This window comes from Exophiala viscosa, assembly GCF_022695815.1.
Source record: "Exophiala viscosa unplaced genomic scaffold EDD37scaffold_12, whole genome shotgun sequence".
Classification (NCBI taxonomy): domain Eukaryota; kingdom Fungi; phylum Ascomycota; class Eurotiomycetes; order Chaetothyriales; family Herpotrichiellaceae; genus Exophiala; species Exophiala viscosa.
The window spans coordinates 413,668-439,968 of NW_026944364.1; the positions used below are offsets into that span (position 1 = coordinate 413,668).

Below are 26,301 nucleotides of genomic sequence, written 5' to 3' on the forward strand. Positions count from 1 at the left end.
GGCGTATCTTCCCTTCAGGTGCGGTATGTCGCCCATGAGTGACTGGGAGATTGTTGCGCAGGCAGTTATGTTATCTCTCAGAGTAAGCAGGTTGACCAGCAGCAGCAACAACAACAAGAGCAGCCTCAACAACCAAGATGTCGTTCAACATGAATACCTCAGAGTCTCTTCGTCTCCCTTTCGCCCTTCGAAGCACCTATCGACAATACAAGACCGACAACAGCGCCCTTGTCAAATGGCTGGTCGAAGCTTCGAGCAGATACTGGGACTTCTACAAAAGAATCCCTCCAAGAGAGCTTCTCTCCATGGCCATGGACATAAAGTCCTGTAGGATTGAAGTTCCAGGAGCAATCCTCGACAAGTTGCGGTCGGTCTTGTGGATGAGACGGCGTTGTTCTGACTGGTTTAACTCCAGGGCAGAGTCAGCTGGGGATCTGGTGTCGAACGAAACACACCAATTCTATATCGAGACCCTTGAAAAGATACTCGAGACGTTGTCATCAGCTCCGCCCCCTGCCCCTTTTTCCGACACTTCCACCATCGCCTCGGTCAAGGTTGCAGCCAAACGACGTTACCAATCCTACGTGACCGATGAGTCCGAAGACGTGTCCACGGCAAGCTCACACTTAAGCAACTTGAGGCTGAACCCCTATGATCCTCTGCAAGCCCACACCGAAAACTTCCCGGTTGATGACACGGAGAACGTCAACGAAGAGAGTGGCAGCGAGAACATGGAATATGAGGTCGAGCTCGTGTCTCCGGAAGAAGAGAAAGTGTTCAGATGTTTCTGCATTCTGGGGGACCTGAACAATTTGCGGACGTTTATCAAAGCGCAATGGCTTGGTTACAAACAAGGCAAGAAACCGCTCATTGCCGCTGCGTTGGTGACGGATCAAGCTATGGGCATCGCTAGGAAGTTTATTGAGGATTTCGAGAACGGCGCAAATGGTGAAGACTGTTCCTATCACAAGATGTTCGCCACATTTTTCCTTGACTTGGCTTGTCGCATGCACCAGTCAACGACCAGGACAGAGATGGAGGGTGCCCGGACAGAGCGACTTGCTAACGGAATCGTGCTGGATCTTGATGGAATGGCCGACGTGATCGACTGGATGTTTCTTGACGCCTTCCTCTCTCTCCATGAGGCGGAACCCATCGTGGCTAAGCACTCATACACGGACAAACAATTTCCATTCCCCACCACCTTCAAACGTGGGACAGCATCTCTGCAGTTTCCCTCCGAGACAAGTGCATTGTCGGAACATCTCTGCAGTTTCCCTCCGAGACAAGTGCATTGTCGGAACATCTCTGCTTGGCTGTCTCATCCATACCACTTCACACCAAAGGCCTGACGTGGTTTGACAGCATAACTGGAAGTCTTCAGTCCATGGTGAAGGAAAACCCTACGGACGTCCTTTTCGACGATACGAAGAACGACGATACGAAGGGCGTACCCTTCGGGTTCAATGGTGCCATCTCCTTCTCGACTGTCTTTGCGGCTCAGATTCTGGTCGACATACAACGGCTTCTCTGCGATGAAGGGCTGGCGCAAGCTGCGATTGAGGTGTTCGCCACCATCAAAGCATTGAAGTCGACCAGTGAAGCAACCCTCGACTGGACCAAGAACAACGTTCACCTTAAGACGCACGCGCAGACGGCTCTTAAAGTAGTCGAAACAAGACAGCGTGATCTGGCGGCCATGTTCGATGTGTGCCGAGAGGAAAGTCATAAACGCATCGTTGCCAGAAACCCTGTTATGGCTGGCCTTGCCGTTTTCCACCTCGTTCACAACCACTATGTCTGGGGCTGCCACTTTGCGGATTCCCTTGGAGTCTTGGAGACGGTACACTGCTATAACGCTGCAAGACAGGAAGGCGCACTGGGAATCGCCATACCCGACTTGGACTTTCTAATAACAAAGCACACCCCCAAATACCTATTCCTGAGCGACTTTCCAAGATCAGGCTCTCAGTACTTCAAGATCTTCCTGTTGGCTTCCGGCGGCACAGTTGTCTCACAGAATTTCGACTTCGAAAGATGTCGCTTTTTGTGTAATCATCTCACTGAGCTGCTGAATTTGCTGTTGGTGTTGAGTCGTCAGTCGTTGAAAGATCGGGATGAGGGAGTCGAACACCTCCAGCTGATCCTTGCCGTCACCAAGAAATATGGCCACGGAACAAAGCATCTCCGGTTTGACCCCAACGACCTCTCGATCAACGCCGTGGACTTGCGAAAGTTGCTTGCCAGAGAACCCAAGCTGGGACCAATGGCCCTGCTCACGGACCTCAGCTCCGCTGTGGAAGATTTGCTGCCCGAAATCTATTTTGACTACTCTGTTCTCGCCTGTCGCTGTTCCGACCTGGCACGTTCATTCGAGCAAGAAATGGACCGAAAGATCTCCAAGATCTCTTTTCTGATGCAGAACGGCAATGTCGACATGTACACTGCGCTCGCCCGAGTCTTCAGAGATCTAGAACTTTATGATCATGAGCGGCGAAAACCAGCACGCAAGCAATCGAAGAACTTCCACGCGTACAAGACATCCGTGGAGGTGGTCTCGCAGTTAATGAAGGAATGGGCGGAGACTGATGGGAAGTCGGCGTCTCAGCATCTCAGGAAGAGGTTTCCAAACTTCAAGTTCGAGACAATTGATTTTGCAGCCGTGGTGAAAGGACCTTCTGTGGGCATACCATGGCAAGAGCGGACGGATGAGGGAGCAAAGGCGCCACGCGGACTCAGCAATGCCGAAATGGAACAGATGAAAGGATTGGCTAAGGGAAAGCAGGATCCCAAGATGTGAATAGTTATAATGGTCCTAATTATGGCGGTCGAGAAGCCTGTGACCAAGAATGAAATCATGACTATTGGACGATAACTGCGACAGCCCTGAATAGGAGGCTTTGATATTTGCCGATGAAATCGCTCACTCAGCCATTGGGCGTCTCTAACATCAGGCCTTTTCTGCGACAGGACCAAGAGGAAGCGTAGCGACTCTCTGGTTTTGGTTGGAGATGCACAAGGCTTACAATAAATGACCACGTGTGCTGTAGAGATTGAGACGATTAACGGTCTCGTAACGCCAAGTCTGGGCTGAATGACTGAGGCATATTAAGCAGATAATCATGGACCCTGACATTCGCTATCTGAAGCTAGTGAGGCTAGACATGTAAGTATCAGGTGTTGGTATTTGAGGTTTTCCTCGCCTAGAACTTGCGGCCAGTGTCACTGAAGATGCAGTCGCCCGACTTGCACTGCGTAGACATCTATGCATACAGGTACAATCTGGGATACTGTTTATTGCATATTTGGGATCAGTGGAGACTCACTGGAGAAGCTGTGGGAGCTTTTGACGTCGATTTGAGCACGGTCGTCCCTGGACTTCCGGGGCCCCTACGTCAGAAGCGAGCTGCTTCTATCCATACAAATTGCACCAACCAGCCGTATCCGGGAACCCTGCTCGCCTGCAGTGGAAGCGGCAGTCCGTGAGATCAGCGGGTATCGACTGATGCGTGGATACCCTGGTTAGTGATGTCAAGTCAGCTCACTCGTCGCCAACCTCTGCCCATGATCGTTTCAAAGCTTAGATAGAGCGACCAAAACTTAGGCGTGCGCCGAGTATCCCGAGATCAAAGCTCTGACTTGCACGTTGACGATCCCGAAGTCGAATATAATTCATACCTGACCCTACAGCTTTGCGCTTCACACCTCTTCATTCATAAACAACCATATCGCCATCGCCTGAACTCCAAGACACCTGTCTCCGTGCGCAGCCTTTCTGAATCATGGCAGGACCAGAGGCTACATCACCCAGAAAGCACCAGCACCGAAGACATTCAACTGAAGTCCACCGGGACTTCGTGGCACAAGTCCCCGAATATCATCGAAGACAAAGTATCAGTGTCAGCAAAAAGCAGCCTGATGGTGTCGACGCTAGCATTAGCTTGAGTGTAGGTCTATTCACACTCTGACGTGCTGTCGCCATGCACCCGAGAACCGAATTGTACAGCCGCAGTTCGTGGTAGTCAACGAGTCTAACAGGTGGTTTGCTTTGTCTAGGAATTCTGGGCCGGTGTAGCCATCCAAGAAGAATCCGACAATGCCCTCAAGATTGGTGTAGCAATCCACGATGGCACATACAGCATCGACTTTGCCGTCCATCGCATATCCTTGGACGACAAAGCGGAAAACGGCAACGACTGGATCGCCGATCATATCATCAGTGAACTATTCGCCTACAGAAAGGAGCACCTGTGCAAGCTTCTTGGAGCCGGTGTCACTCTAGACCTGTTCAAGAAGAGTCCGACCCTTTGCTCCAGACTTTGGGCAGAATTGGACATCGTCCCGTTTGTGCTTGAGTCGAATCCACTTCTTCCAATCAAGCAGGCACAGGCGCAGAAGAGACTGATCGCCGTGGACGAAATTGCCGACTCGGCTGCAAGAAAATGCTTGACGTATGTCGAAAGACGCTCCCAGTGAGGATACTGCTGACTGAAGGTTTACAGGTTCTTTGCGCCAACAAAGCAACCACGACTGTCAATCAACTATCAGAACCAAGTCGAGGTCGATCTGGCCGGCATGATACAATTGACCACTCTTGAACAATACGAAAAGTCCGTTCGAGAGCCGACCTGGAGAGCGGTGCAGAAGCACATCAAGGATGTCAAGGATCGTAACCTCCGAGTTGCCTTCTTCAGTGCCACACCACAGGGCGGCGGTGTTGCGCTTATGCGTCATGCACTCCTCAGATTTCTGACTCAACAGGGCGTGAACGTTGAATGGTATAGCCTCCATGCTTCCGAGCTCGATCGATGTGACCTGTGCTAAAGTACTTCCAGGTTCGTGCCGAAGCCAAGACCAGACGTCTTCCGCATCACAAAGACCAACCACAACATCCTTCAGGGTGCTGTTCCCCCCGACGTTCGTGCTACGGACGAACAGCTCGGTAAGATCAAGGAGTGGATCCAGGAGAACGCGGTACGCTTCTGGCTGTCCGGTGATGGCCCGCTGAGCAAGCCCGAGGACGGAGGCGCCGATGTGATCATCATTGACGACCCTCAAATGCCTGAGCTCATTCCCATTGCAAAGAGGGAGGCACCCAACCGCCCGATCATCTTCCGATGTCATATTGAGGTCCGCGATGATCTAGTGCTAAAGGACGGCAGCGCGGCACAGCACGTCTGGCGCAACATGTGGTCCAGCATCAAGCAGGCAGACATCTTCCTCAGTCATCCTGTCCGCTCGTTTGTGCCGCCTGATGTGAAAAAGGAGACTTTGGGATGGCTTCCTGCAACCACTGATTGGTAAGCCTTACTCTGCACAACCTCTTTGGGGCAAGTAACTGACGGGTAACCTAGGTTGGACGGTTTGAACAAATCGATGGATCACTGGGACCTGCAATATTACTTACACGTGCTGAGACAAGCATGTATGTCGCAGAATCTGCCTCAACTCGCATACCCTGAACGAGGATATTTCACTCAAGTCGCCCGGTTTGATCCATCCAAGGGCATTCCAGACGTCATCAAAAGCTATGCGCGGTACCGGGAGCTCATGAAGGAGAATCCAGAGGCGCCGACCCATCAACTCGTCATTTGCGGTCACAGCTCGATTGATGATCCTGATGGAACTGCAATCTACGATGAGACGATGGATACGATCAAAGAGCATCACTCGGACCTTGTGGACGATATTGTGGTTGTTCGACTAGGACCGAGCGATCAGATTTTGAATGCCATCATGTCGCTATGCACCGTGGCTCTACAACTTTCCACCCGTGAAGGTTTCGAGGTTAAGGTGTCTGAGGCGCTGCATAAGGTGAGCACAAAGTAGACACGATTAGGCGATACGAGGCTGACTATTTGAAACAGGGCAAGCCTATCATTGCGACACTCGCAGGAGGTATCCCACTTCAAGTCGAGGATAGCAAGAGCGGATACTTGGTCGAGAGAGGCGATCACGAAGCTGTGGCGAAGCATCTGTACGACCTCGTCACCGATCATGATCTGTACCAGAAGATGAGCGACTACGCCATGCACCATGTCAGTGATGAGGTGCACACGGTCGGCAACGCTCTCAGCTGGATGTTCCTGGCCTCGTCTGTGGCTGGTGGAGAGTCGCTCAAGCCGAATGAGAGATGGATCAATGATCTGGCTCGTGAAGCGGCGAACGAGCCATACAAAGAGGGTGAACCACGTCTACCTCGACACCTGTCGACGTGATCGATCACATCAGTTCCTTTCCAGGTCGGTATGGGAGTCTTACGGGTTCAGCGTTCAAACAGAGCTATGAGGTAGAGAAGATAGGAATGGTAGAAAATACAGAACGGGTTGAAGCGAAAAGAGCAGTGTCGTTCAAGAGGATAGCGGTCATGGGCTGCCGATGCTTCGTATACCTTACAGCTAGAGCAGTGATACCATAGTGAGATATCCCACAGCCTTGCTAGTACTGTACCCGCGAAAGTACTTTGTGTTTGGCCAATCGCACACATTCGCAAGATTGATCACGATTAGGGTGGTGACAGCTTTCCTTGCTCGATTCGATGACCTAACTTGGGGCTCAGCAAGTAACATCATCAGACAACCATTTCGTCTTGGTAGGTTCCTGAATAACTTATCCGGAATCTCGACAGATCTTCTTGCCCAGAGCAATGGTTTCTTCTTGTCTTTTGGGGGCCAAGGGCGGCCTGCCAATGGCTGCATTCAGCATGCCAACGTGGTATGTCTTACCAAGACGCCGGATCTCACGGATCATCATGATGCATTTTCACCATGTGTGTGAGTTGGTGGCTTTGTCATGATGCCCATGTGCAGCAAGCAAGCTGTCTAGGCCTCTTTGGGTCCTCTACACAACCCAGTCATTTTGTTCCCCTCATCTCACCTGTCTAGGCCCTCGGTCCGCTATGTGTAAGGGCGATCGGACCCCTAAAACACCTGGATTGACTTTTACAGTACAATATTGCGTGGTCGTACTTTGTTTGAGTGCTTGTGGTCCAGCTCCGTCCTCTGGTCCTCGTCGGCTTTCAGGTCGGGCAGACTCACTTGTCGACCAAGTTGTCACTGAGTGAGCCCGACAACGGCCATCCCACCATGTACCGCAAACGCAATGGCTCTCTAGGCTTCTCCTTCACTCGCTTCGCCCATGCCGCTGTGCCCAATTTCTTCGCAGACGAGTCGAGGATACGGACGGACACCCTGGACCAGTACCGCCGAGACATGTGCTACATGCACCAGATTGCCTCTCAGAACCCATATGCCCTCGACGAGCATTCCTTCTACGTCGCCGGAGTTGTCGATTCGGAAAGTGTCAGCAAGCGTGTGCACAAGGCTTTGAAAAAGTGCGAGATACTGAGCCAACAAGATGGGACTGTGAATACATACAATATTGGACCGAGGTTCACGCACCAGCTCGCGGTGTTGAACATCTACCGCCAGAAGGAGCTTGTCAGCATGCTGTTCTGGTGGGAAGAAGAATGCCAACGCCTACGGAAGTTGGACGCCGAGAAGAAAGATCTAGACACACTGATTGCTGGGTCTGAAGAGAAACTGGCCAGGCTGCCCGAGGACGAGGACACGCATGAAGTCAAGGTCACGCTCGATCAGTTGAAGTTCGCCCGAGAGCGGGTCAGGATGAAGAAGAGGCAGCGGCCGAGCCAGCGGCAGCCTGACGTCGAGGCCGATCAGGACGATATTATCATGGCATACCACGGGAGGAGTAAGAGTGTACCAATCATATCGAATCATCCGCCTATGATTACGGGCGGAGGCAGTGCACAATCAGTGTCGAAACATGAGGAGCCACCGATGTATTGGGCCAGGACGTGAGCGAAGCAGTGCTAGCAGGAGAGCAATCCCCGGGCAACCACGGCTGGCGTACACATTGAGAAGAGAAGGCGCCGAACGGCTCCTAGTCAACTGCCACAGCACAACCTCCATCTACAGACAGGCTCGCATGGACACAAAAGTTACCGCAACTCAGCCGACGCCGCGGTCCAGACGGGCAGGCCTCTCACGTCAACCTCATCACGACTATATCGGACGAGGCAGCAGTTTCCGGCAGTCACCTCTTCGGCCGATCAAACGATCTTGTCGCTTATATCTTGCGGCGTCGGGACAGTATCCTTGAAAGATTTCCTCGCTTCCAGACCATCACTATACCTCTTCAAGTTGGGATAGGTTTCTTGCCAGGGGTGCTCAGCAAACCGTACCCGGAGGTAGCCCAGTACACAACCTGCGGCAACATCGGCCATGGTGAATTTGTCATCGAGAAGGAACTCTTTATCCCCAGCCCACTTTGCAAGTTGCTTCAACCCACCGTCAACTTTGCGTCGTTGTCGAGATGTCCATTCTTCAGAGGGCGACGACCGCTGTTTCTCGAAGAACATCAAAACGCACGCGTCGCACACGCCATCTGCGATGACTGCGGTCATGGTGGGTCAGCCTCACTACGGGCTGGGTAAGGATGGATGAGTCAAACCTTGAACTTTCTTCGCGAATAGTTCGCCGTCCCTCGTGTCCGGGGTCAGACTAACATATTCCGGCGCTCGATATTTGTATTCGATCCAGTCTAGAATGAAGTGCGACTCATATACTGAGCCATCTTCGGGGTCTTTGGCTTCAGTGTCAATGAGGACCGGTAGCTTCTCCAAGGGATTATATTGTGGTGTCTGGGTTGTCTTGTCCCATGGCACTTCAGTGACAAGCTCAAAGGGGATTGATTTCTCCGCCAATGCAATCCGCACCTTCCGAGCGTAGGGGGACCTTGCAGCTCTTAGTCAGATGGGAACACGACGAGGCGAACCCGGCTCCGACTTACGGAGTGGCAGAAATCAGTTTGAGGACCATTTTCGTTTCCAGCGAGCGATTGACTGGGATCTGTCCAAGTATAAAGGAACTTTGCACTAATGTCCAAAGTACGGAGAACAGTACGGAGAGAGCTTAACATATATTGCAGATGAACGACATACGTATCTCAATGACATCAACTACATTGGTTCCCCGCAGAGCCTCGTAAAGCAACATCTCCGCGCGCAATCTTTGTATCCTCTTCTATGTTGGCGCTCTTGTAACTTGCATACAAGGAAGCACATTAAGAAGCTGACCGAGATGCTCGCAATGCTTCCAGATTTCAATTTTCGGACTTATTGTTTTCCATCCAGGGCCGATGAGCCTCAGTGACATACATCGCTCACCTCTATCGCATTGCGGCTCAGTAGGCTGCCTGATATGCATCATGACAGATGGAACGTCCCTCTAGTGCAGCACTTACCCATCGTATGTATTACCTGATCCGGGGCGTATGTTGCGAGAGGCTCATTCTTCAGCCTCGTATAAACAGCGAGAACGGCCTTGGGATGCTCCGACCGTTGAGCCTTTCGCACGTTGCAGTGGAGCACGACCCTCCGCGGCTCCAACACTGATACGACCCGAATACCATTTACCCCGGGCATCGATCTCGTATTTCTGCAGATCATCGTCATGGATATATCGACTTTGTACTCTTGTCGGCCTAACAATCTGCCCTTGTCGCAATCTAACCTTTCTTTCGGGCAGACTTTATTGAGGTATCACGGCAAGCACAGCCCACTGATACACCAGAATTCAACCAGTCAGTGCATTATGATGAACTGTCATGCAGAAGCTATAGTCCTTTACGAGCCAATATGGTCGATGTCTGCCGTCGATCACATCTTATCTTCCATGCTCTACGTGCTTAGAACCCCCTTGCTCCACGCAACTCGGACTGAGGCCCCCTGGATTCAATACGCGATCGTACGCTGTACTCCATGCGCATGATGGCTTGGAATGCGGCACGTCTGAATACGTGGAACACGTGGCCGCGTGCATCTATAACATAACCCCGTCAGTGGTGTTTATAAAAAGAGCCGTGTGCCCTGCTATGGTAAGTCGTGCTCTCACTCAGATCACAGCCAAACAAACAACAACTTCAACCTGAGTCACTTGAGCAATCCTTGACTGGAACTTCTGAACAAGTCTCGCTCAAGACATTCAAAGCAACCTCTTCCATTCTCTCTGCCCAGTCACCCCCTCTCAGACACCATCATCATGTCGTCGGGAGAACCACACTACATTGTGAATGGCACAACGTACATTGCAGGCGGCCAGGACAACAATTGTACGGTGTCCATCTGCCCAGTGGACCTCAGCGTCTATGGCTACCGACCGTCTCTGCCACTCAGCGGTGTAATCATCGCCCTCTACATCATCAGCATCATCGTCCAGGCTTTCCTGGGCTGGCGCTACAAAACATGGGGCTTCATGACCATCATGATTCTAGGCGCCATCGACGAGATCATCGGCTACATCGGCAGAATCTTGCTGTACAACAACCCTTTCGCGCGACCGGGCTTTCTCATCCAGATCGGTAAGGTTCCTCGCCAACGCGCCTGCCTCGTACACACTATGACAATATACTAACATTGACGACACAGTCTTAATCACCATCGGTCCAGTATTCTTCTCCGCAGCAATCTATGTCACACTCTTCCAAATGTGAGTGCCATAACTTCTTTCGTCTCTGCGATACCCAATTACTAACACACCCAAGCGTCAACTACATCTCCGTCAAGCACTCCCGCTTCACACCCAGTATATTCTACTGGGCCTTCGTGTCCTGCGACCTAGTCAGCCTGATCTTGCAGGCCATAGGCGGCGCCAAATCCGCCAGCGCCAACGGCCCATCGTCAGCGGGCGTCAACATCGCTCTAGCCGGTCTATCATTCCAAGTCGCCACCCTGACAATCTTCATCATCCTGACCGTCGACTATTTCATCCGTTCCCGCGCCGTCTGGATGGCCGCCCGCATCCCCGCCCGATTCACCATCTTCGTCAGCTTCCTCTCGGCCGCGACACTCTTGATCCTGGCCAGATGCTGCTACCGTGTCTACGAGCTCAATGACGGATATTCGCGGACGAGCGCTGCCTTGAGAGACCAGCCTCTGTTCATTGGGTTGGAGACCGTGCCGGTCATCGTCGCCACGTTCTGTTTGATCGTCGCTCACCCTGGTCCCGTCTTCAAGGGCGACCAAAAGCACTTGACCAACCACGAAAAGGACGTTCGTGGCTCCGAGTGTTCAGCTGCATAGGCTACCTCAATCTGACGGGTATATCTGCCCAACCGGTCAAAACCCCGAGGTATATGACTGCTGAGGGTGCTATTGCTGAATTCTGTCCGCAGAAGGGGATGAGTTCTGCTATATATATGTGATCACGACACGAGGTGTTTGTCACTGGACGGAAAGAAACATGATAATACTGATACTGGTTTTCTTAGCTGGATTTCTCTGTTAGAGGAACGTATATTGTCTGATCGGGGAAGATATATTATGAGTCATAGACATTTGAGCCTTACTATTGCGATAATAGCCACTGTTTTTGTACTACTTACTGTTTCTCGGTCGTCACCAAGAGCACTGTATTTGAAGCCCTAATTCTACTCTACTAAGTCTTCAATAATCCCTTATCGACCCCTTAGCAACCATTAGTGATCCTTCGCTGAGTCCTTACGAATCTACTAGTGTTACTAAGTCCCTACTGATCTCTACTGTTTCTCTATTGATCTTGTTTTCTTGGTGTTGTTCATGGACGAACATGTCGAGCATAAGGGCGCAAGGCCGAACCTTCTCTATCAGTTACTCATGATACGAGGAACCACAGACACGGCCAAGTAATACAATGGAGCCACATATTTGTGGCACGAATCTTTTCTATCTACATCCTTCTCACAACTACTTCTTTGCATTGAGCACAATGTCCGGCAGTGGTGATGTACCCGCTTTCAGAACGCTCCGAGCAATACGATACTTGCCCTTGGCTGTTGCAAAGTCGAAAAGCTCCCCGATTTTAGCACTATCCTCCGGATACTCTCTGAGCTCCCACCGGACAACATTCAACGGGAGTATCAATCTGCCTCTTGTGAAGTCAAGATTCCTTCCTTCTAGGCAGGTCTCCAGATCTTGGAGAAGTTGCCTCGACAGAGTCAATCTGCGGCTCTGGTCCAGATATGGCCTAATGCCAGCCAAGATGCTGCTGTCGTCGTGGTCGAGCTGTAGCTTGCTAGTGTAGCGGCTGACCAAAGCTGCTGCAAGCGTAGCGTAGGACAACTCGAGCGCCATGATTGTGGCTGATGCTACGGCAATTGTAACCTCTCCGGTCTGAGGAGTGCACAATTCCTTCACATTGTACCCTGCTGGTTTTGAGCGTGCATATTGAGCTTCGACTTCTGCAAGTTCTTGACTCAGAGCTTGTAAGTTTGAGAGACCGTCCAAGAGTCGGCGCAATATGTCGACGACGGCTCGTCGTGTTGAAAACTCATCACAAGAATTCCGTTGCGACAGGGCGTCTGATCTCTCCAGCATGCTTGCCAGCACGAACCCCTGATCAATGTATCTTTGTTCGAGGTTCTTGATGTCGTCTCTCCAGGGCTCGGTCAGCCACTGATGCTGGGCGAAGAAGGAGTCTTTTCTACGCATCGTGCAGGCAATCATGACATTGTACCTCATCGATTCGAGAATGGTCCGCTGAAGTGGTCTGCGATGATTCTGAGGGCCGCGGAGCTCGATGATCTGCGCCACTCCGCCGATTTGGTTGAACCAAGAGGTCATGCTCTCCGAGGTCGACTCGAAAGATTCATATAAGACCATGCATCGTGCGGCGGCTAGAGTCTCGTCGTGTCGCGACCAATGCGGATCGTAAAGAGCCTGCTGCATTGTTTTCAGGGCTTGGCCATACACTTGTTGGCCTCGAAGGACGGCTGCTGGGTCATCGTTCAACCTACCAAGGCGAGTGTACGCCAAGGATAGCAGTGTCTGTCGTAAGGTGTCCACTGGAGATGAAATGTTAAGGATATGGTGCAACCAGGCTGGATCTGATGCCGGTCTCGAATCTGTGACTGATCTGGCTGAGAAGCCATCCCAGAAGACTGAGATACACTGATCTTCAAGGAGGTACCTGCATGGAGGCGAAGACGCCATTGAAGGTTGCTTGTGGGGAGATGTTACAGCGGGCGCTATCATTTCGGTGTGCCTGGATTGTGCTGGCCTTGCTTCCTCGAGGCGCTTACGCTTCTGCAGCCCTTGTTGGCCGCGGTTGATAAAGACTGGGTACTTCTCGTAACCTTCGCACTGTCTCTGTGAAGAGGTGCATCTTTGACATGAGGGTTTCGCAAGATCACACTGAAGCCGGCTTAGTCCCTATGTGCCACATGCTGAGTTGAGTGGCCGAGCTTACCCGCACTTTCCTTCGCCTGCATGTAGTGCAGCCTTCCGATCTTCCTGGTATGCCGACCATAGTTCGTTGCAGATGGAAGAATTGAGGGAGACCTTGTTGTCGCCAAAAGGCGCAAAGGCCGCCCTTGAATAGCTTCAGAGCATTGCTCCCGCCGTTCACTCATAGTATGATAGAAGCAATTCCTTTCCACAGCCTGCTTCGTGTACGTCAAGACTTCCCTTCCCAGTGACATGCTTGGTCCGAAATCGACGCCACAGAGGTTGTTTGCTCGAGGCTCGGCGATTAAGGCCTATTCCCGATTTGGGATTGAAGTTGCGAGAGCCGGAGCCTGGAAATGCGGAGGTGGAATGCCTGTAAATAAACACTCTACGCCCGTAAGTGTGGCTTCAGGGTCTACTTGGCCTTGTAAGGCGAACGCCAATCAATACATAATGACGGGTTTCGCCCAAATGCTGATCCCGAAACTTAACGTTCTTGCTTTACGAGCAAAGGGCTTTTCGATCAATCTGTGACCAGTTGCGATCAGATCCTCTGACCCTTTCGTGCGCTCGAATACATACACAGACATTAATTTGTCGCAAGCCGTAGGCAAGAACAAGAGTTCCAAACATGTTCGTGGCTTGTCGTTTCCGGACCTGAGCAATTTCGAGCGACACGCAGTGGGAACGTGCAACCTTGATGGCAGGAATAAACCTGCATCAGTCACTTTCTGTGACCTGGGATTACCAGTCGTACCTTCCTCAGATGTGCTACTCAGATGGAAGTCAGGAGATATGCGCCTGTCGCACCACATAGAGCCGCGGCAATGCAATGAGCCCAACCAGACTTCCTTGCCTCATCTTCCGAGTCTGCAGAACTTCCTTTGCTCTTCTGGGATTCTCCATTCGCTGGCAAGCTATTCAGAACCACAACTCCGTCCAAAAACCCAGCGATCGAGCTGGCACACATGCACATCCCCAAAGCTTTCATGTCATTGAGGTAGCACAGTGCTACAAAGCCGAGACCAGACGCAATATGTTGTGCACCGGAGCTTTTGACCAGCGGACTGAAATCCTCAGTGCTCCCACGTTTGAATTGGGTGTTCAGATGAATAAAGCCATGGGCTGTTGCAAAACTTGATGGCCATATGATTGCCCTTACGCCAAAAATGATCTCGACGACGCCGAAGAAGGTAGCAGTACCCTTTGCAAGGAGGGATGGTGTGAAAAACAGGCCGGCCATTTTTCGGCGGCAGTGGTCAGGAACAACCTGAACACACTCTGGCCAATCTACGAAGTACTACTGACCAGCGACATCAGAAAGCCAGACTGATCGAGCTTTAATACGTTCTTGGATATGGGACACATCCCTACTCCGTCCGACTGGGCACGTTGGCTGGACAGCTTGCACGAAACAACATCGGGATCCTCGGAATGCCAAGCTGTTACATACGAAGTACAGAAGCGAAGCGATATTCACTCGTTCCGCCGCTTTTCGTATTCCTTTAGACCAAGTCCGAATACGAAGACTCTGGTCGTCCTCGCCGCGTGCACAGCAAGTGCTTTGAGACTGCTTCAATCTCCATGGAGTTCATGCTCATAAGCAATCAGGTAGGCTGTGAGTTTTGTATCAATCAGTGCGACCGTGGCTACAAGAGCGAGTTTTTGCAAACTCAGGAAAATACTGTCCCGTCCACGGGATGCATCGTAAACGATACTTCATCCAGCCATGGAGATCTGACGCCTAAAAGCACCATGTCATTGCTTATTAAGGACGATTACCTCTCCACATGATGGCTTTACCGACGACCTTGCCGACCGACTCCTTCGTTTGACGCAACTAAATAAGACGTCAAAGACTCCATTTTCTCTCCACTGCTTACTGCATGGCGGAAATGCCTGTCCGAGGCTTGCAACGCTCCAAAAAGCCTTCCATTCCGACGACGTGTGGGCCGAAGCATGTCAGCATCCGAAAGTCGACCTTGTCAAGCAATATGCCAGCTTACGTATTCCGCAACGTGCGGCTTTATGCCTCGAGCATGACCGCTGCACCTGAAATCCCACGAAGCTAGGTCCTTCGATATACCATTCATCTCAATGTCGCGGTCCTTTTGCTCTAGGCCAATATTTTGCACTTTCCAGTTCTCGTAACGAGGCCGGTCCAGCCAAATCGCCAAGCCCAAGGCGGAATTGCTTGTATTGATGGTTGGTCAAAGACTTGCACAAACAAGTCTAGATAGCTCTTGGCCTTCACCTGGGAGGGACGAACACGAGCACTTGCAACAAGACTGTTCCCTTTCTCTTCTGTGTCAATGATAACGGTAGGTCGCTGAGTGAGCTGGAAGTACGTCAAAATTGAATTTGGAATTGCTGCTTCTCGTGTGCCGTGCTTACATCCGTATCTCACTAGCAGAGCTGAACAGAAAGTATCGAACCGCGAATCGAAGATGAGTGCGCATATAAAGACGGACCAGCAATCCACATGTCCAGGACCATCATTTCTCAGCTTCACCTCTCCAGCCGCCTATCTTCTCATTCCCCGTTCATACCTACTCCCGTCCATACTTGCGCAAAATGGCATCAAGTCAGACCGAAAACCTCAAGCTCGCAAATGCATGTCTCTTTGTATTCGCCGTTCGCGACGATGCCGAGCGCATCAAGACCACGAAGGAGATCTTCCATCCCGACATCGTCATGTACGAGGCCGATCGTGTCAACACCGGGTATGACGGATTGGAGGCACGCATGCAGGAATTGATGGCTGGTAATGACTTTGGCTTCGAAGCCGCCGGGAAACCGGTCGAAAACCACGGCTTGATCGTTGCGGATTGGACTTTCGGACCGTCTGGAGGGGAGCCAGTGCTCAGTGGGACGGATATTACCTTTGCTGAAGATGGCAAGATCAGGAAACTCTGGGTCAATTTCAAGTAAAAGCGTCGCTTGTTGCGAGGATATTATGTTCGTGATAGTCCGGCACTCCCTGCCACTCAGATACGCATGGAGTTGATTCCTGGAGGCTTCGACCTTTGCCAGAGTGACACGATAGCCGAATTGAATTGCATGAATATATCATGTATGCAGCCCACAAAGAATTCAGCATACGAATGCTTTTGTAATTTGGGCTGAAGACGAGAAGCCTACCATCGACTGATCTGATTTGGTTCACGTAGTGTAGCCATTGTTACCACATCTGCACTGGTGGAGCTTACCTAATCTTCTGCATACCCTCAGGTGCCCCTACCAGCCTTGTTAGCTCAGACAGAGTCAATGAAATATTCGGCCATCAGTGTTCGGCACAACTTCACTCCAATCTCTTCCTCAACGACATCATGACTTTTCCATAGGCGCCTCCGAGAAAGCAACAGGGGCGCAGATAAAACAATGCGAGTGGCAGGAAAGAGGGAAGCTGTGAGACCTAAGATGTGCCAAGGGGTCAATAGGCGGCACGATATTTCTCCGTTTCAGATATTGTAGGCGGCGAGGGCGGACATGACTTGACGCACCCTCCGACCGTCCGATGGGAGGTCACCGACCAAAATGAGTATATATGTCTCTTGAGAAGAGTCAGAATCATGAAGGTGGCTCATCCGTCCTTGCTAGCTGCTCTCACATTTATATTATAGCATATTCCCCGGCATCTAATCGATGACGGCCATCTCAGACAAAATGCCCGGCAAAGCCCCTTCGACCATGAGAGCCTGGCAATACTCCAGCACCAAGGGCGGGCTCGAGAAGAACCTCCATCTCAACTCTTCCGTCCCAATCCCTCGGCCGGGTCCCGAACAGTACTTGGTACAGGTCCTCGCCACTGCACTCAACCCTATCGACTACAAGCCAGCCGAAAACCCGCTGATCAACCGCTTCTTCATCCGTAAGCCGGCTACGCCTGGCCTCGACTTCTGCGGGTATCTGGTGAAAGCACCCGCAGGATCGACCCTCAAACGAGGCCAACTGGTCTATGGCGTGACAGGCACCAACCCAATGGCCGGAGGCGCACTGTCTGAATTTGCCACCACCCAAAAGAACCAAATAGTCGCGCTTCCGGATCACCTTGACCCGACATCTGCCGCAACCCTCGGCGTGGCCAGCCTCACAGCTTTCCAGACCATAGTGCCGCACGTCAAGGAAGGCGATCGAGTGTTCATCAACGGAGGCAGTGGCGGCACCGGCATATTCGGGATCCAGATCGCAAAGACACTAGGCTGCTATGTGGCGACAACCTGCTCCAGTGCCAACGCCGAGCTATGCAAAAGCCTCGGAGCAGACGAGGTCATTGATTACCGCAAACAGAACGTCGTCGATGCCCTGAAAGCCACGGGTCACAGTTATGACCACGTCGTGGACAATGTTGGCCACAACATGGAGCTGTACTGGAGGTGTCACGAGTACACCAAGCCAAGCGCCCTATACGTGTTTGTGGCGGGTGAACTCTCTTTACCCCGGATCTGGGAGACGATCAAGCGGAAGTTCTGGCCTGGCTTCCTCGGCGGTGGGAAGCGCCAGGCCACAGGCTTCTTCGCACAAGCCAGACCCAAGGAGTTGGAACAGGTAGCTGCATGGATGAAGGAGGGCAAGGTCAGGACGGTCATCGACCAAAAGTTCCCTTTCGACCAAGCACCCAAGGCCATTGAGAGATTAAAGACTCAGAGGGCCAGGGGCAAGATTGTCGTCGAGATTTCATCCGAGGCACTAAAGAGTGCGTGGTCCAAAGAATGATGGTATATCATTTCCTTCGGAGTTTGAGGTTTGCATCAGCGCATATGGAGCGGTAGTCTTCAAGGATATTGTATGTTTGAATACATTTTATTGTACAGAACCGATCAATTTCAGGTCAAGGGATATCTATGATACTACTTCAGCAACATCCCAACTTGCGACAGGGTATTAATAGATCTAAACGCCCAGAAAGTTTGCAATCTTCTCTCCAATGCCCTGATCCTCCTTTGGTCTGCCGACCTGGGAACCTCCAAATCCCATAGCACCAACAAGACTCTCGCCGGTGTCGCCCAGCTTGCCTGGAGCGTTTTGTGAGTCACCAGCCCGGCGGATGTTAGTCTCGCCCTCCAATGAATCAACGCCCTGTTGACCATCCATGGCCACTGATGGACGGTGATGCTCGTTCAATGGGTTCGAGTCGTCCGAATGGTTGATCGGGCCTGAGCCGGTCTGGGTGCCTGAGAATGTCGAAGTCTGACCTTGAGTTCTGTCACTCGTGCCCAAACCTGATGAGCCATAAGAGTCGTTGTTGGAATAGTTGTTGGAGTCATACTCCGTCGTTCGGTAAGACGAGTCGGTTTCAGGCAGACGGCTCGAGGTTTGGTTTTGGTATCCGTCGTTTTGAGCGAATCCAGATGAGCCCAATCCAGATGAGCCTTGGGCATAATTGTCGGAATAGTTGTTCGAGCCGGACTGAGTCCCTTGGTAAGACGAGCCACCTTCGAGACCGCAACCGTGTGCAATCGGTTGACTCGAATCAGTCTCGGGCACACCGCCACCAGTCACTGCGTTGTACGTCGCAGGCTGTCGGGAGCCGCCAGTTGAGTATTGTTCAGACATTTTGATTTATGTGGTAGATTGGTTGAGTATTGATACGAAAGTGCTTGTTAACAGATTGTTTGGTTGGTATATATCTCCATGTCTACCGCGAGCAAGGGGTCGCAAGCCATATATATACACGCTCACGTACCCTTGTCCTTACTGGTTCCACCCTGTGACCGTGGAATCACTCATCCGATGACCCTGTGAGCAATTCACGACCGGGCACAGGCGAGAGGATCCAAACATTGGCGTCATCGGTCTCGATTTGAGATCGATCTTGTTACCAGTGCCCGGTACGTCACGAACGACGAACCAGGATTCCCCACACTTCTCTTTTCTGTCTTCAAACAAGCAACGTGCACAAGGACCGTCCCGGCATTGGGTAGTTCTTGACACTGATCGCTCCTCTTGGTTTTTCTAAACTTTCTAGAAACGGCTGAATCGTCACTACCTGCGCTGGTCGATTTGGACTGTTCTAGGTGGTCTCTCTGCAAATGGAATCATGAAGCGAGGAGAACAACTTTCGACAGACCATGATTCAGCCGGGAGCGTCAGAGCCCAAAGAAGTTGGTCATCTTTGATCAGAAAAATGTCGACGGCATAGTGGCTCGACTAGACTTTTCAATGCACGACGAATGCCCAGACCACGGTTCTTTAAGTGAGAATGCAACGGTTTCTCTACCCAAGATAAGACGGAGTTCGACTGATCAACGTCCGTCAAATCTGAGGCACTTCTAGTCTTTGAGTCAATACAACCGAAGCAGCTTGTCTGAACGTTTCACGACGAGGCTGTTTCCAGAAAAAGTGGCACTGTCTGACAGGGCGCAGACTGAAGACACAAGTTCGAGGTTAAGCTGATTCACGACAGCGGATGCCTCGACAGCAAGATAGAAGCACTGTACGGTAGAGCTGATGGCCTCCGCTCTGCCAAAGCCTAACGCTATATCGTTGTGTGTGAAGGACTCTGAAATGACAATAAGAATGGTATCTATTTGAACCTGACCAGCTACAGTGGGCGAATCGTGCCACTTTTTCTGGAAACAGGCTCGACGACTACTGGTGCTCATAGCTTTGCAACAGCCTCGTTTGCCCCACAGCATAATTGAATTAAACTACTTGCGCACCGGGTATCCTGTTCTCAAGAAGTCCATGAATTCACTCAGCCTTCCTAACTGACCCTTAATGCACACATTCCCAACACATCAGGGTATCTATTGACTTGGCCTGCAATCGCCCGGATGTTCACGTTGACTCGTCGGCAGCCCTACTGACGTTTCCACTCCCTCCTCCAATAACGGCCTTCCCATCCCTTTCTTCCACGTTGAGCCCTTCCTCTCGCAACGCCGCCTCCTGCTCCTCAGTGAGTTCAGCCACATCGATCGTTATTTGAGGACCCTTGAACCATTTGCGCGCGTCGATGTAATAGTACAGCAAGGCACCACCCCAAATCGCCGAGTTGATGACGCAGGTATAATTCATGCTGTCCGCATCCGGGTTGGGTCCACCGACGGGGAACATGGCGAGCAACGTTCCGAAAACGAGGAATGTGACAGCCAGATACGCGATGAATGTCGACGCTTTGCCCGTGTAGAACGGTCCTGGACTGAATTTCTTCTGGCCCCAGACAACTCTGCACAAGATGGGCGTACCCCAAGCCAGATTGTTGCCCGCGACGGCAAGAGAGAACAGCGCGGATGCAGCTGCTGGCGCAATCAGGCAGAGCAATCCTAGTATTGCGGCCAAAGCAGCGCACCCAATGGTTGTACGGACAGGAATGTATCCGAACCGCTTAGAGATGGGTCGGAAGAATTTGGAAAACGGCAAGGCTCCGTCTCGAGAGAAAGCCCATGACTGGCGGGACGCGGCCACCAAGATGGATATTCCCATCTACCGCGCAACGAACGTTAGCAGGATTCCTTCACCATGATTGACGATCCCAGTCAAGAACTCACCAGAAATTGGACAATCATCAGGAGGGCCATGAACCCCATCGCTCCGTTCTTCCCAAGCGCATCGTAGTATATTTGAGCCATGGGCTGACCGAACGGCGAACCCAGGATGTGCTCGAGGTCCTGCGACATGCACGCCGCAATGACGATACAGCAGATCCAGCCGAAGAGCCAGCACGACCCGATCGAGAACAAAATGCCCAGGGGGACCGCCTTGACGGCATTCGCCGCCTCCTCGCTGATATGCACAGCCGAATCGAAGCCGCCAATCGTCCAGATGGGAGACAACCACGACAACATAAATGCCCAACCCGAAGGCCAGGTCGTCAGGTTCTCGACATGCGTGAAAATGTACGAGGCGCTGTTGCGACTGTTCGCCCCGATCGGTAAAGCGATGATTGTCGCAAAAATGAGAACGAAGTTCATCACGACGAATACCGTCTGAAGCTTGCCCATGACTTGGGCGGCTGTCGAGGCGATCACGCCGTGACAGACGATCGTGGCCAGGAAGGTAGCGTAGACCTCCCCGTTTGAAGGTGTCCAATTGCCGTCGCGGGAAATCACGATGATCGAGAGAAATTGCAGTGCAAATCCATCTGTGGCTAATTTAGCATGATATGATGCTGAGAGCCTTGAGACGTACAGTCAATTGAACATAGTCCACCCACCAGACCCAAAGTGTTGCTGTACCCGACGAGGAAACTAAGCATGTTTCTCCACTTGGGCGAAGCATAATAAAGTTGGATAGAGAGCCTACTCACCTCACATCTATTGTCTTCTTTGATGTATGATTGTATCTTTGATACAATCAATCAGCCCCTATGGCTATATAGCTAGGGCCTTCCCCCCAGAGTAGCTGGGAGGATCATGCATGCTTTCACCATTCAACAGGTTCAACTAATAATGGGTCCAGTAGTATAAGCCTAGCATTCACAACATGTCAGCCTCATCGACACGATCTTGGGTATTTCATGTGGATGGAAGATCGAAAACCCTTGATCAGAACATGTGGAAGTGGTTTGTACAAGTCCAGCGGGTCGCTTGCAGTTTTGCTTAGTGTTCGCTGGGGAAGGATCAAAAAACAAGGGATCAAAATACCTCCACTTGTAGGCATGCTTGACCCGAGGTCCGCCATCGCAAGACCGACAACGAAAATGAAACCTGAAGCAAGGAACCACCCCCAGACAAGGCCTACAGGTCCCGCTGGAATCGAGAACGAGAGCGTGCTCGCGATCGAGGGGAGCAACCCCATAATGGCAAATGCAATGCCAAATACCTCAATCATGCTGAAGTTGCGGCGAAGCTCTTGTTTGTAGCTGCGACGCTTGTCAGCACCCCAAGTTGCCAACGACGGCACGCGCGCAGAGAGTGTACATACCCCATCTTCGCGAGAACAGCGGCATCCTCTTCGCTGGCAAGGTTCTTGTCCACGACAACCGAGCTACGTCGCTGTGTCGGATCCTCGAGGTCGCCGCCATGCGCACCAGTCGATGTGACCTTCGTGTCTGCGGCCATATCTGTGGCAGTCAAAGCTTCAGATAGACACCGCTTAGATTAGAGCTTCGAAAGCGTCAACGAAGGCAGAGTCGAAGGGTGGATGAATTGCTTTGCTTTGCGACTTGGACAACGGCGATGGCAAAGGCTCCGTAAGGCGTGACAAGCCGTGGTCTAAATAAGAAGGACCCCATACATGCACCAATACCTTCTCGATCCAAAGTCGATGCCGGCGAAAACCGATTGCGGAGCAGGTCATCCTGGGTTGCCTGATATTGACTGAACCTGGTTGGAGGAATATTGGACAATTTAGGTATAAGCAGGTGGCCGAACTGATAACGAGGCCGATAGATATGTGGTGTGTTGGTAATGACGAATAGCAATTGGCAGGGCACAATCTAGCATCAAATTAGCGAATCGGTCTTGCCTATCATCTGCTTGCCAGGTATCTCGTACCAGGTCCTGGGTCACAAGTCTTACCACACCGTGCTCTCGAATCTGGCGTTAGCCTGCACCAGGCCATGCGGCACGCAAATCAGCGAGCAGAAACATGCCGCTCCGCATACACCTTCTTACAAATCGATTCATGAGAATCGATGGGGATGTTCAAGTCCCAGGGCTGCCGTGCGGAGAGGTAAACCTCAATTTGAAAGCTCAATAATGTACACTGCTACCGGTACCTTCTAGGCCCAACGAAAGTACTCGTAGGGAGTGCCTCAGACCTTGGGGAAATGGGGAAACCAGAGGGGAAGCGTTACAAACCTTGAGACCAAAAAGCGCACGGCTGAAACAAAACACCCCGACTAAGTGGTTGGACTTGCTCGAAACGGGCAAAACTTGCTTGGCCACAAGATGCTGGTGGCGTGAAGGGAATGGACATCACCGCGATCGCCTGGTGAGACAACTTGGTAACAGTGACAAGGATGATAAAAGACGATTTTGAAGGTTCATATTATTGATCATATTGCGTTTCGCAAACATCAGCCATCAGTCCTCGAACTCCGGTCACCTGATGGTTGATACAATGCGAAGCATATTTGCTCTGCGAAGAGAATGTGTGCAATCAGCAGCAAAAGCTGCAAACCAAGCAATACGCCATCCTTCTCCAAGGAGTCCATGGAAAGCGCATTGATCGATGATGCTGAAAGAGCATACTCATTGTTGGCAACGACACATTGAGTCATTGCGTAAGCCCTAGTCTTTGTTCGATATCGATATGCTTCTGTACAGCAGATACACAGTGACAACCTAACACACCGCGTCGAGACCCTCAAGTGATCCACTGGCCGAACTGAGATCACATGTGGGATAGAAGAATGCTGCCACAGCAATGATCACATATGCGGCGATCAACAGCGAGCCTTCCAGATAATTGCTCCGGCCATCAATCATCAGAAAGCTGACGATGAAAGCACTGGCGAACAAGCTGACCGTCTCGAAAAGACTAAAGTACAAGCTCATGTCTGTCTTGATGATCCAACCGAGTATAACCATCAATGGGGTGACGAAGAGTGCGATTTGAATGCTGCTACCCAAAGCAATATTGATGGCCAGATCCATTTTGTTCTTGGCAGCCACTGTCACTGCGGTGACATGCTCAGCTGCATTGCCGACGATGGGGAGAATAATAAGACCGATGAATGCTTGACTGACCCCGCTGTTCGCAATCAGGTAGTCGATGCTGCCGACAAGGAATTCAGCACAGATAGCAACCAGTCCAGTAGTAACCAGTAACAGGATGATGGCCGAAGTCTGCGAGAGATGCTCTTGTGTTTCGACAAGTTGTTCTATTGCCACCTCAGTTCCAATTTCCGAGGGCGCCACATTCTGCGTAGGAAGGACTGTCATTGCAGGCAACCGTGGATTGGAGAGTGTTGGATGCAGAATGTCCGGCATCGAGGAAGTACGACGCAAGCCGCGAGGGCTAGGCCGTGCCTGTGACAGAGGACGGATGGGTAATGCGAGAGACCGGCCCAGAGCTTGATGGTGTGGAAACACGTTCGAGCTGAATGCCGGCCTCACTGCTTCAGAAAGGTTGCGGATGTTGAAGGGTCGCTTCGCAGCACCATCAGTCGGAATCTCTTCGACGTCGGCTGAGAAGCCAACCTGGGGCGAAAGCGTGTTGGCGGTGGACAACGAGTCTTTTGTTTGTGTTTCAACGATAGGTGTGTTCTCCTTCTCGACGTCTGATTGCTTCTCCTTTTCCTTCTTGGATCGTTTGGTCCTCTTGCTTTTCTTGCGGTGCCTTCTCGACTGTTCGGACAAGTGATCCTGTTGGGCATTGCTTTCAAAGTCGCGAGAATGAACTGCCGCTGCACGAGAACGTCGCTGAGCTGATCGATCTTCCCCGTCAACATCGGCTTCATCTCCACTAAAGACTGGCTCGAGTTCCCGGGATGTCGGAGAGGTAGTATGCTCTAATGAGCCGCCCGCCGCTGTCAAAACAGATGGGCTTCGAGTGAACACCGGCAGCGACACATTGTCTTTGGTGCTCGAGGTCGACTTGCGTCTCTTCCGACGCAGAGCACGTCGAAATCGTTTAGCTGTCGTGTATGAGCCAGAACTAGAATCAGAATCGGAGTCGCTGGAAGTAGAACTGTCGCTTGAGCTGGAATTCAAGATATCGGCCAGGACACCGGGATGTGACTCTTCGTCAATGAGATGTTGAGGTGTGCTCTGATACATGAATGCATGTGATTTGAGTTGGAACAGCAAGTAAAGGATGTAGACCAAGAGAAGGACTACACTGGTTCCTCTTGAGACCTTCAAAACCACGTGGTCGGCCGTGGTGGTATTGGAGAAAGAGGCATGGAACGCTGTCTATAAATGGGTCAGCAAGACATTCGTGGTTCAGTCGACGGGTACTTACAGGCAAGAGTAGACTGAGGACGCTCAGACAGAGTAGACAAGCGGACATCTGTGACACAGTCGCGTTGTATAGTTGTTCTCGGAATCGAAGACCACCGGCGACAAAACACATGCCCAATATCAGCAACAGGTTGGAGAGTATTGACCCCAAGGCAGCGGCTTGAACGACGCGGACCTGCTTCGCTGCAAGTGCGATAATGAAGATGATCAATTCGACAGCATTGCCGAAGGTGACATTGAGCAAGGCTCCGACGGCGTCACCCAATTTGATCGCCACACTCTCCGTGGCATATGCCAGCAGTGATGCCAGAGGGATGATGGCGACTGCGTTGATGGCAAACACGACGGTTGGGCTTACAACATCGACGTGAGCCCAGTCAACAAGGACTCCAAGAATTATGCCGACGGGCACAAAGATAAGGAGCCAGTTGACCCAGCTCGAAAAAAGGATGCGCTTGACATCTCGTATGAATCGATCCAGCACGGGAGCCTTGCCCTCCGTGGTTGTATTTCCTATGGTGGCAGGTTGCGCTCCATCTCCTTTCTTATCCACAGACGGTAGATCTTGTCGCTGGGTATCCGCTTCGTCAACGTGGTGGTCTGAGGTTGCAGGACCAGCTGCAGAGGCTTCGTGGATAGCATGGTGGGATGGGATATCTCTGTTGTCGATTCGGGGTTCGGGGGAGGATTCGACAGGGTCTTCGCTTCGGGGTCGTGGAGGGTCGAGGGAGGACGGAAGCGGCAGGGCTGGTAGTCTGGTTCTAGCCCATGAGTGTAGACGACTTGACAGTGGAGGCTCGTCAGCTGAGTCGACCATCGGCGTATGGCTGGGTGTAAAGGGGAATGTTGAAATGTTTAACAGACTTGCTTTCAAAGCAGGTCGTCGATGGACGAGTGGTGGATGTGAGTGTTTGAGAGAAGGCAGCAGAGTGCGGAGGAGTTTTAATAAGCCTATAAGAGGCAGAAGGTGCTAGTTAAAGGCGAGCCTCGCAAGAGCGTAGCCACAGGCTATCCGGGGTCCTTTCAGAGAGGCTGTGCGCTCGCTTTAGGTCTTCGGTCGTTGAATTGAGTGGCCCAGGTCCCACTAAAGTCGACGCGTCCAAGCCTGTTTGAGAGGCGGATGATGTGTGCCGAGTCTCCTAGATCAGCGTACTCGTAATGGCGGGCGACAAGATGACAGGCAACGGAGATAGTGGAAGATACGGTTTCTTAAGTCTGTCAGGAAGTTGC

The 26,301-nt window shown here is 51.6% G+C and overlaps 12 protein-coding genes across 12 annotated transcripts; 6 read left to right on the forward strand and 6 right to left on the reverse strand.

The window, feature by feature from the left end:
• Positions 1–137: 137 nt before the first annotated feature.
• Positions 138–2,800, forward strand: EDD37DRAFT_612815 (uncharacterized protein; the record flags this gene model as incomplete). Its single annotated transcript, XM_062815394.1, has 2 exons — positions 138–1,212; positions 1,233–2,800. The coding sequence occupies 2 exons, from the start codon at positions 138–140 to the stop codon at positions 2,798–2,800; spliced, it is 2,643 nt and encodes an 880-aa protein (XP_062666489.1).
• Positions 2,801–3,782: 982 nt separating this feature from the next.
• EDD37DRAFT_659638 (trehalose synthase (Ccg-9)) lies at positions 3,783–6,218 on the forward strand (the record flags this gene model as incomplete). The annotated part of the gene is made up of 6 exons (XM_062819054.1): positions 3,783–3,947; positions 4,057–4,451; positions 4,503–4,778; positions 4,836–5,300; positions 5,355–5,814; positions 5,868–6,218. The coding sequence occupies 6 exons, from the start codon at positions 3,783–3,785 to the stop codon at positions 6,216–6,218; spliced, it is 2,112 nt and encodes a 703-aa protein (XP_062666490.1).
• Positions 6,219–6,892: 674 nt separating this feature from the next.
• On the forward strand, positions 6,893–8,272 carry EDD37DRAFT_161543 (uncharacterized protein). The gene has a single exon (XM_062809742.1). It carries the CDS (start codon positions 7,086–7,088, stop codon positions 7,818–7,820), a length of 735 nt encoding a protein of 244 aa, XP_062666491.1. The 5' UTR covers positions 6,893–7,085; the 3' UTR covers positions 7,821–8,272.
• On the reverse strand, positions 7,946–9,269 carry EDD37DRAFT_161308 (glutathione S-transferase domain-containing protein). Its single transcript, XM_062809741.1, has 3 exons — positions 8,812–9,269; positions 8,473–8,756; positions 7,946–8,415 (listed from the first exon to the last, which is right to left on the reverse strand). Exons 1-3 carry the CDS (start codon positions 8,838–8,840, stop codon positions 8,072–8,074), a joined length of 657 nt encoding a protein of 218 aa, XP_062666492.1. The 5' UTR covers positions 8,841–9,269; the 3' UTR covers positions 7,946–8,071.
• A 657-nt stretch (positions 9,270–9,926) lies between these two features.
• On the forward strand, positions 9,927–11,202 carry EDD37DRAFT_160722 (RTA1 like protein-domain-containing protein). The gene is made up of 3 exons (XM_062809734.1): positions 9,927–10,380; positions 10,448–10,508; positions 10,564–11,202. Exons 1-3 carry the CDS (start codon positions 10,062–10,064, stop codon positions 11,099–11,101), a joined length of 918 nt encoding a protein of 305 aa, XP_062666493.1. The 5' UTR covers positions 9,927–10,061; the 3' UTR covers positions 11,102–11,202.
• A 209-nt stretch (positions 11,203–11,411) lies between these two features.
• On the reverse strand, positions 11,412–13,650 carry EDD37DRAFT_162038 (uncharacterized protein). The gene is made up of 2 exons (XM_062809745.1): positions 13,245–13,650; positions 11,412–13,189 (listed from the first exon to the last, which is right to left on the reverse strand). The coding sequence occupies exons 1-2, from the start codon at positions 13,302–13,304 to the stop codon at positions 11,744–11,746; spliced, it is 1,506 nt and encodes a 501-aa protein (XP_062666494.1). The 5' UTR covers positions 13,305–13,650; the 3' UTR covers positions 11,412–11,743.
• A 347-nt stretch (positions 13,651–13,997) lies between these two features.
• Positions 13,998–14,465, reverse strand: EDD37DRAFT_612821 (uncharacterized protein; the record flags this gene model as incomplete). The annotated part of the gene is made up of 1 exon (XM_062815395.1): positions 13,998–14,465. One exon carries the CDS (start codon positions 14,463–14,465, stop codon positions 13,998–14,000), a length of 468 nt encoding a protein of 155 aa, XP_062666495.1.
• A 907-nt stretch (positions 14,466–15,372) lies between these two features.
• On the forward strand, positions 15,373–16,517 carry EDD37DRAFT_162071 (uncharacterized protein). The gene is made up of 3 exons (XM_062809746.1): positions 15,373–15,566; positions 15,636–16,299; positions 16,359–16,517. Exon 2 carries the CDS (start codon positions 15,797–15,799, stop codon positions 16,151–16,153), a length of 357 nt encoding a protein of 118 aa, XP_062666496.1. The 5' UTR covers positions 15,373–15,566; positions 15,636–15,796; the 3' UTR covers positions 16,154–16,299; positions 16,359–16,517.
• Positions 16,518–16,888: 371 nt separating this feature from the next.
• On the forward strand, positions 16,889–17,938 carry EDD37DRAFT_653667 (putative zinc-type alcohol dehydrogenase-like protein C16A3.02c; the record flags this gene model as incomplete). The annotated part of the gene is made up of 1 exon (XM_062818600.1): positions 16,889–17,938. One exon carries the CDS (start codon positions 16,889–16,891, stop codon positions 17,936–17,938), a length of 1,050 nt encoding a protein of 349 aa, XP_062666497.1.
• Positions 17,939–18,022: 84 nt separating this feature from the next.
• Positions 18,023–18,998, reverse strand: EDD37DRAFT_640518 (uncharacterized protein). The gene has a single exon (XM_062817250.1). It carries the CDS (start codon positions 18,776–18,778, stop codon positions 18,116–18,118), a length of 663 nt encoding a protein of 220 aa, XP_062666498.1. The 5' UTR covers positions 18,779–18,998; the 3' UTR covers positions 18,023–18,115.
• Positions 18,999–20,002: 1,004 nt separating this feature from the next.
• Positions 20,003–22,224, reverse strand: EDD37DRAFT_659639 (gaba permease; the record flags this gene model as incomplete). The annotated part of the gene is made up of 5 exons (XM_062819055.1): positions 20,003–20,647; positions 20,713–21,305; positions 21,353–21,484; positions 21,808–22,025; positions 22,088–22,224. The coding sequence occupies 5 exons, from the start codon at positions 22,222–22,224 to the stop codon at positions 20,003–20,005; spliced, it is 1,725 nt and encodes a 574-aa protein (XP_062666499.1).
• Positions 22,225–23,451: 1,227 nt separating this feature from the next.
• On the reverse strand, positions 23,452–25,888 carry EDD37DRAFT_569308 (Ca2+:H+ antiporter; the record flags this gene model as incomplete). Its single annotated transcript, XM_062814218.1, has 2 exons — positions 23,452–25,023; positions 25,073–25,888. 2 exons carry the CDS (start codon positions 25,886–25,888, stop codon positions 23,452–23,454), a joined length of 2,388 nt encoding a protein of 795 aa, XP_062666500.1.
• Positions 25,889–26,301: the final 413 nt, after the last annotated feature.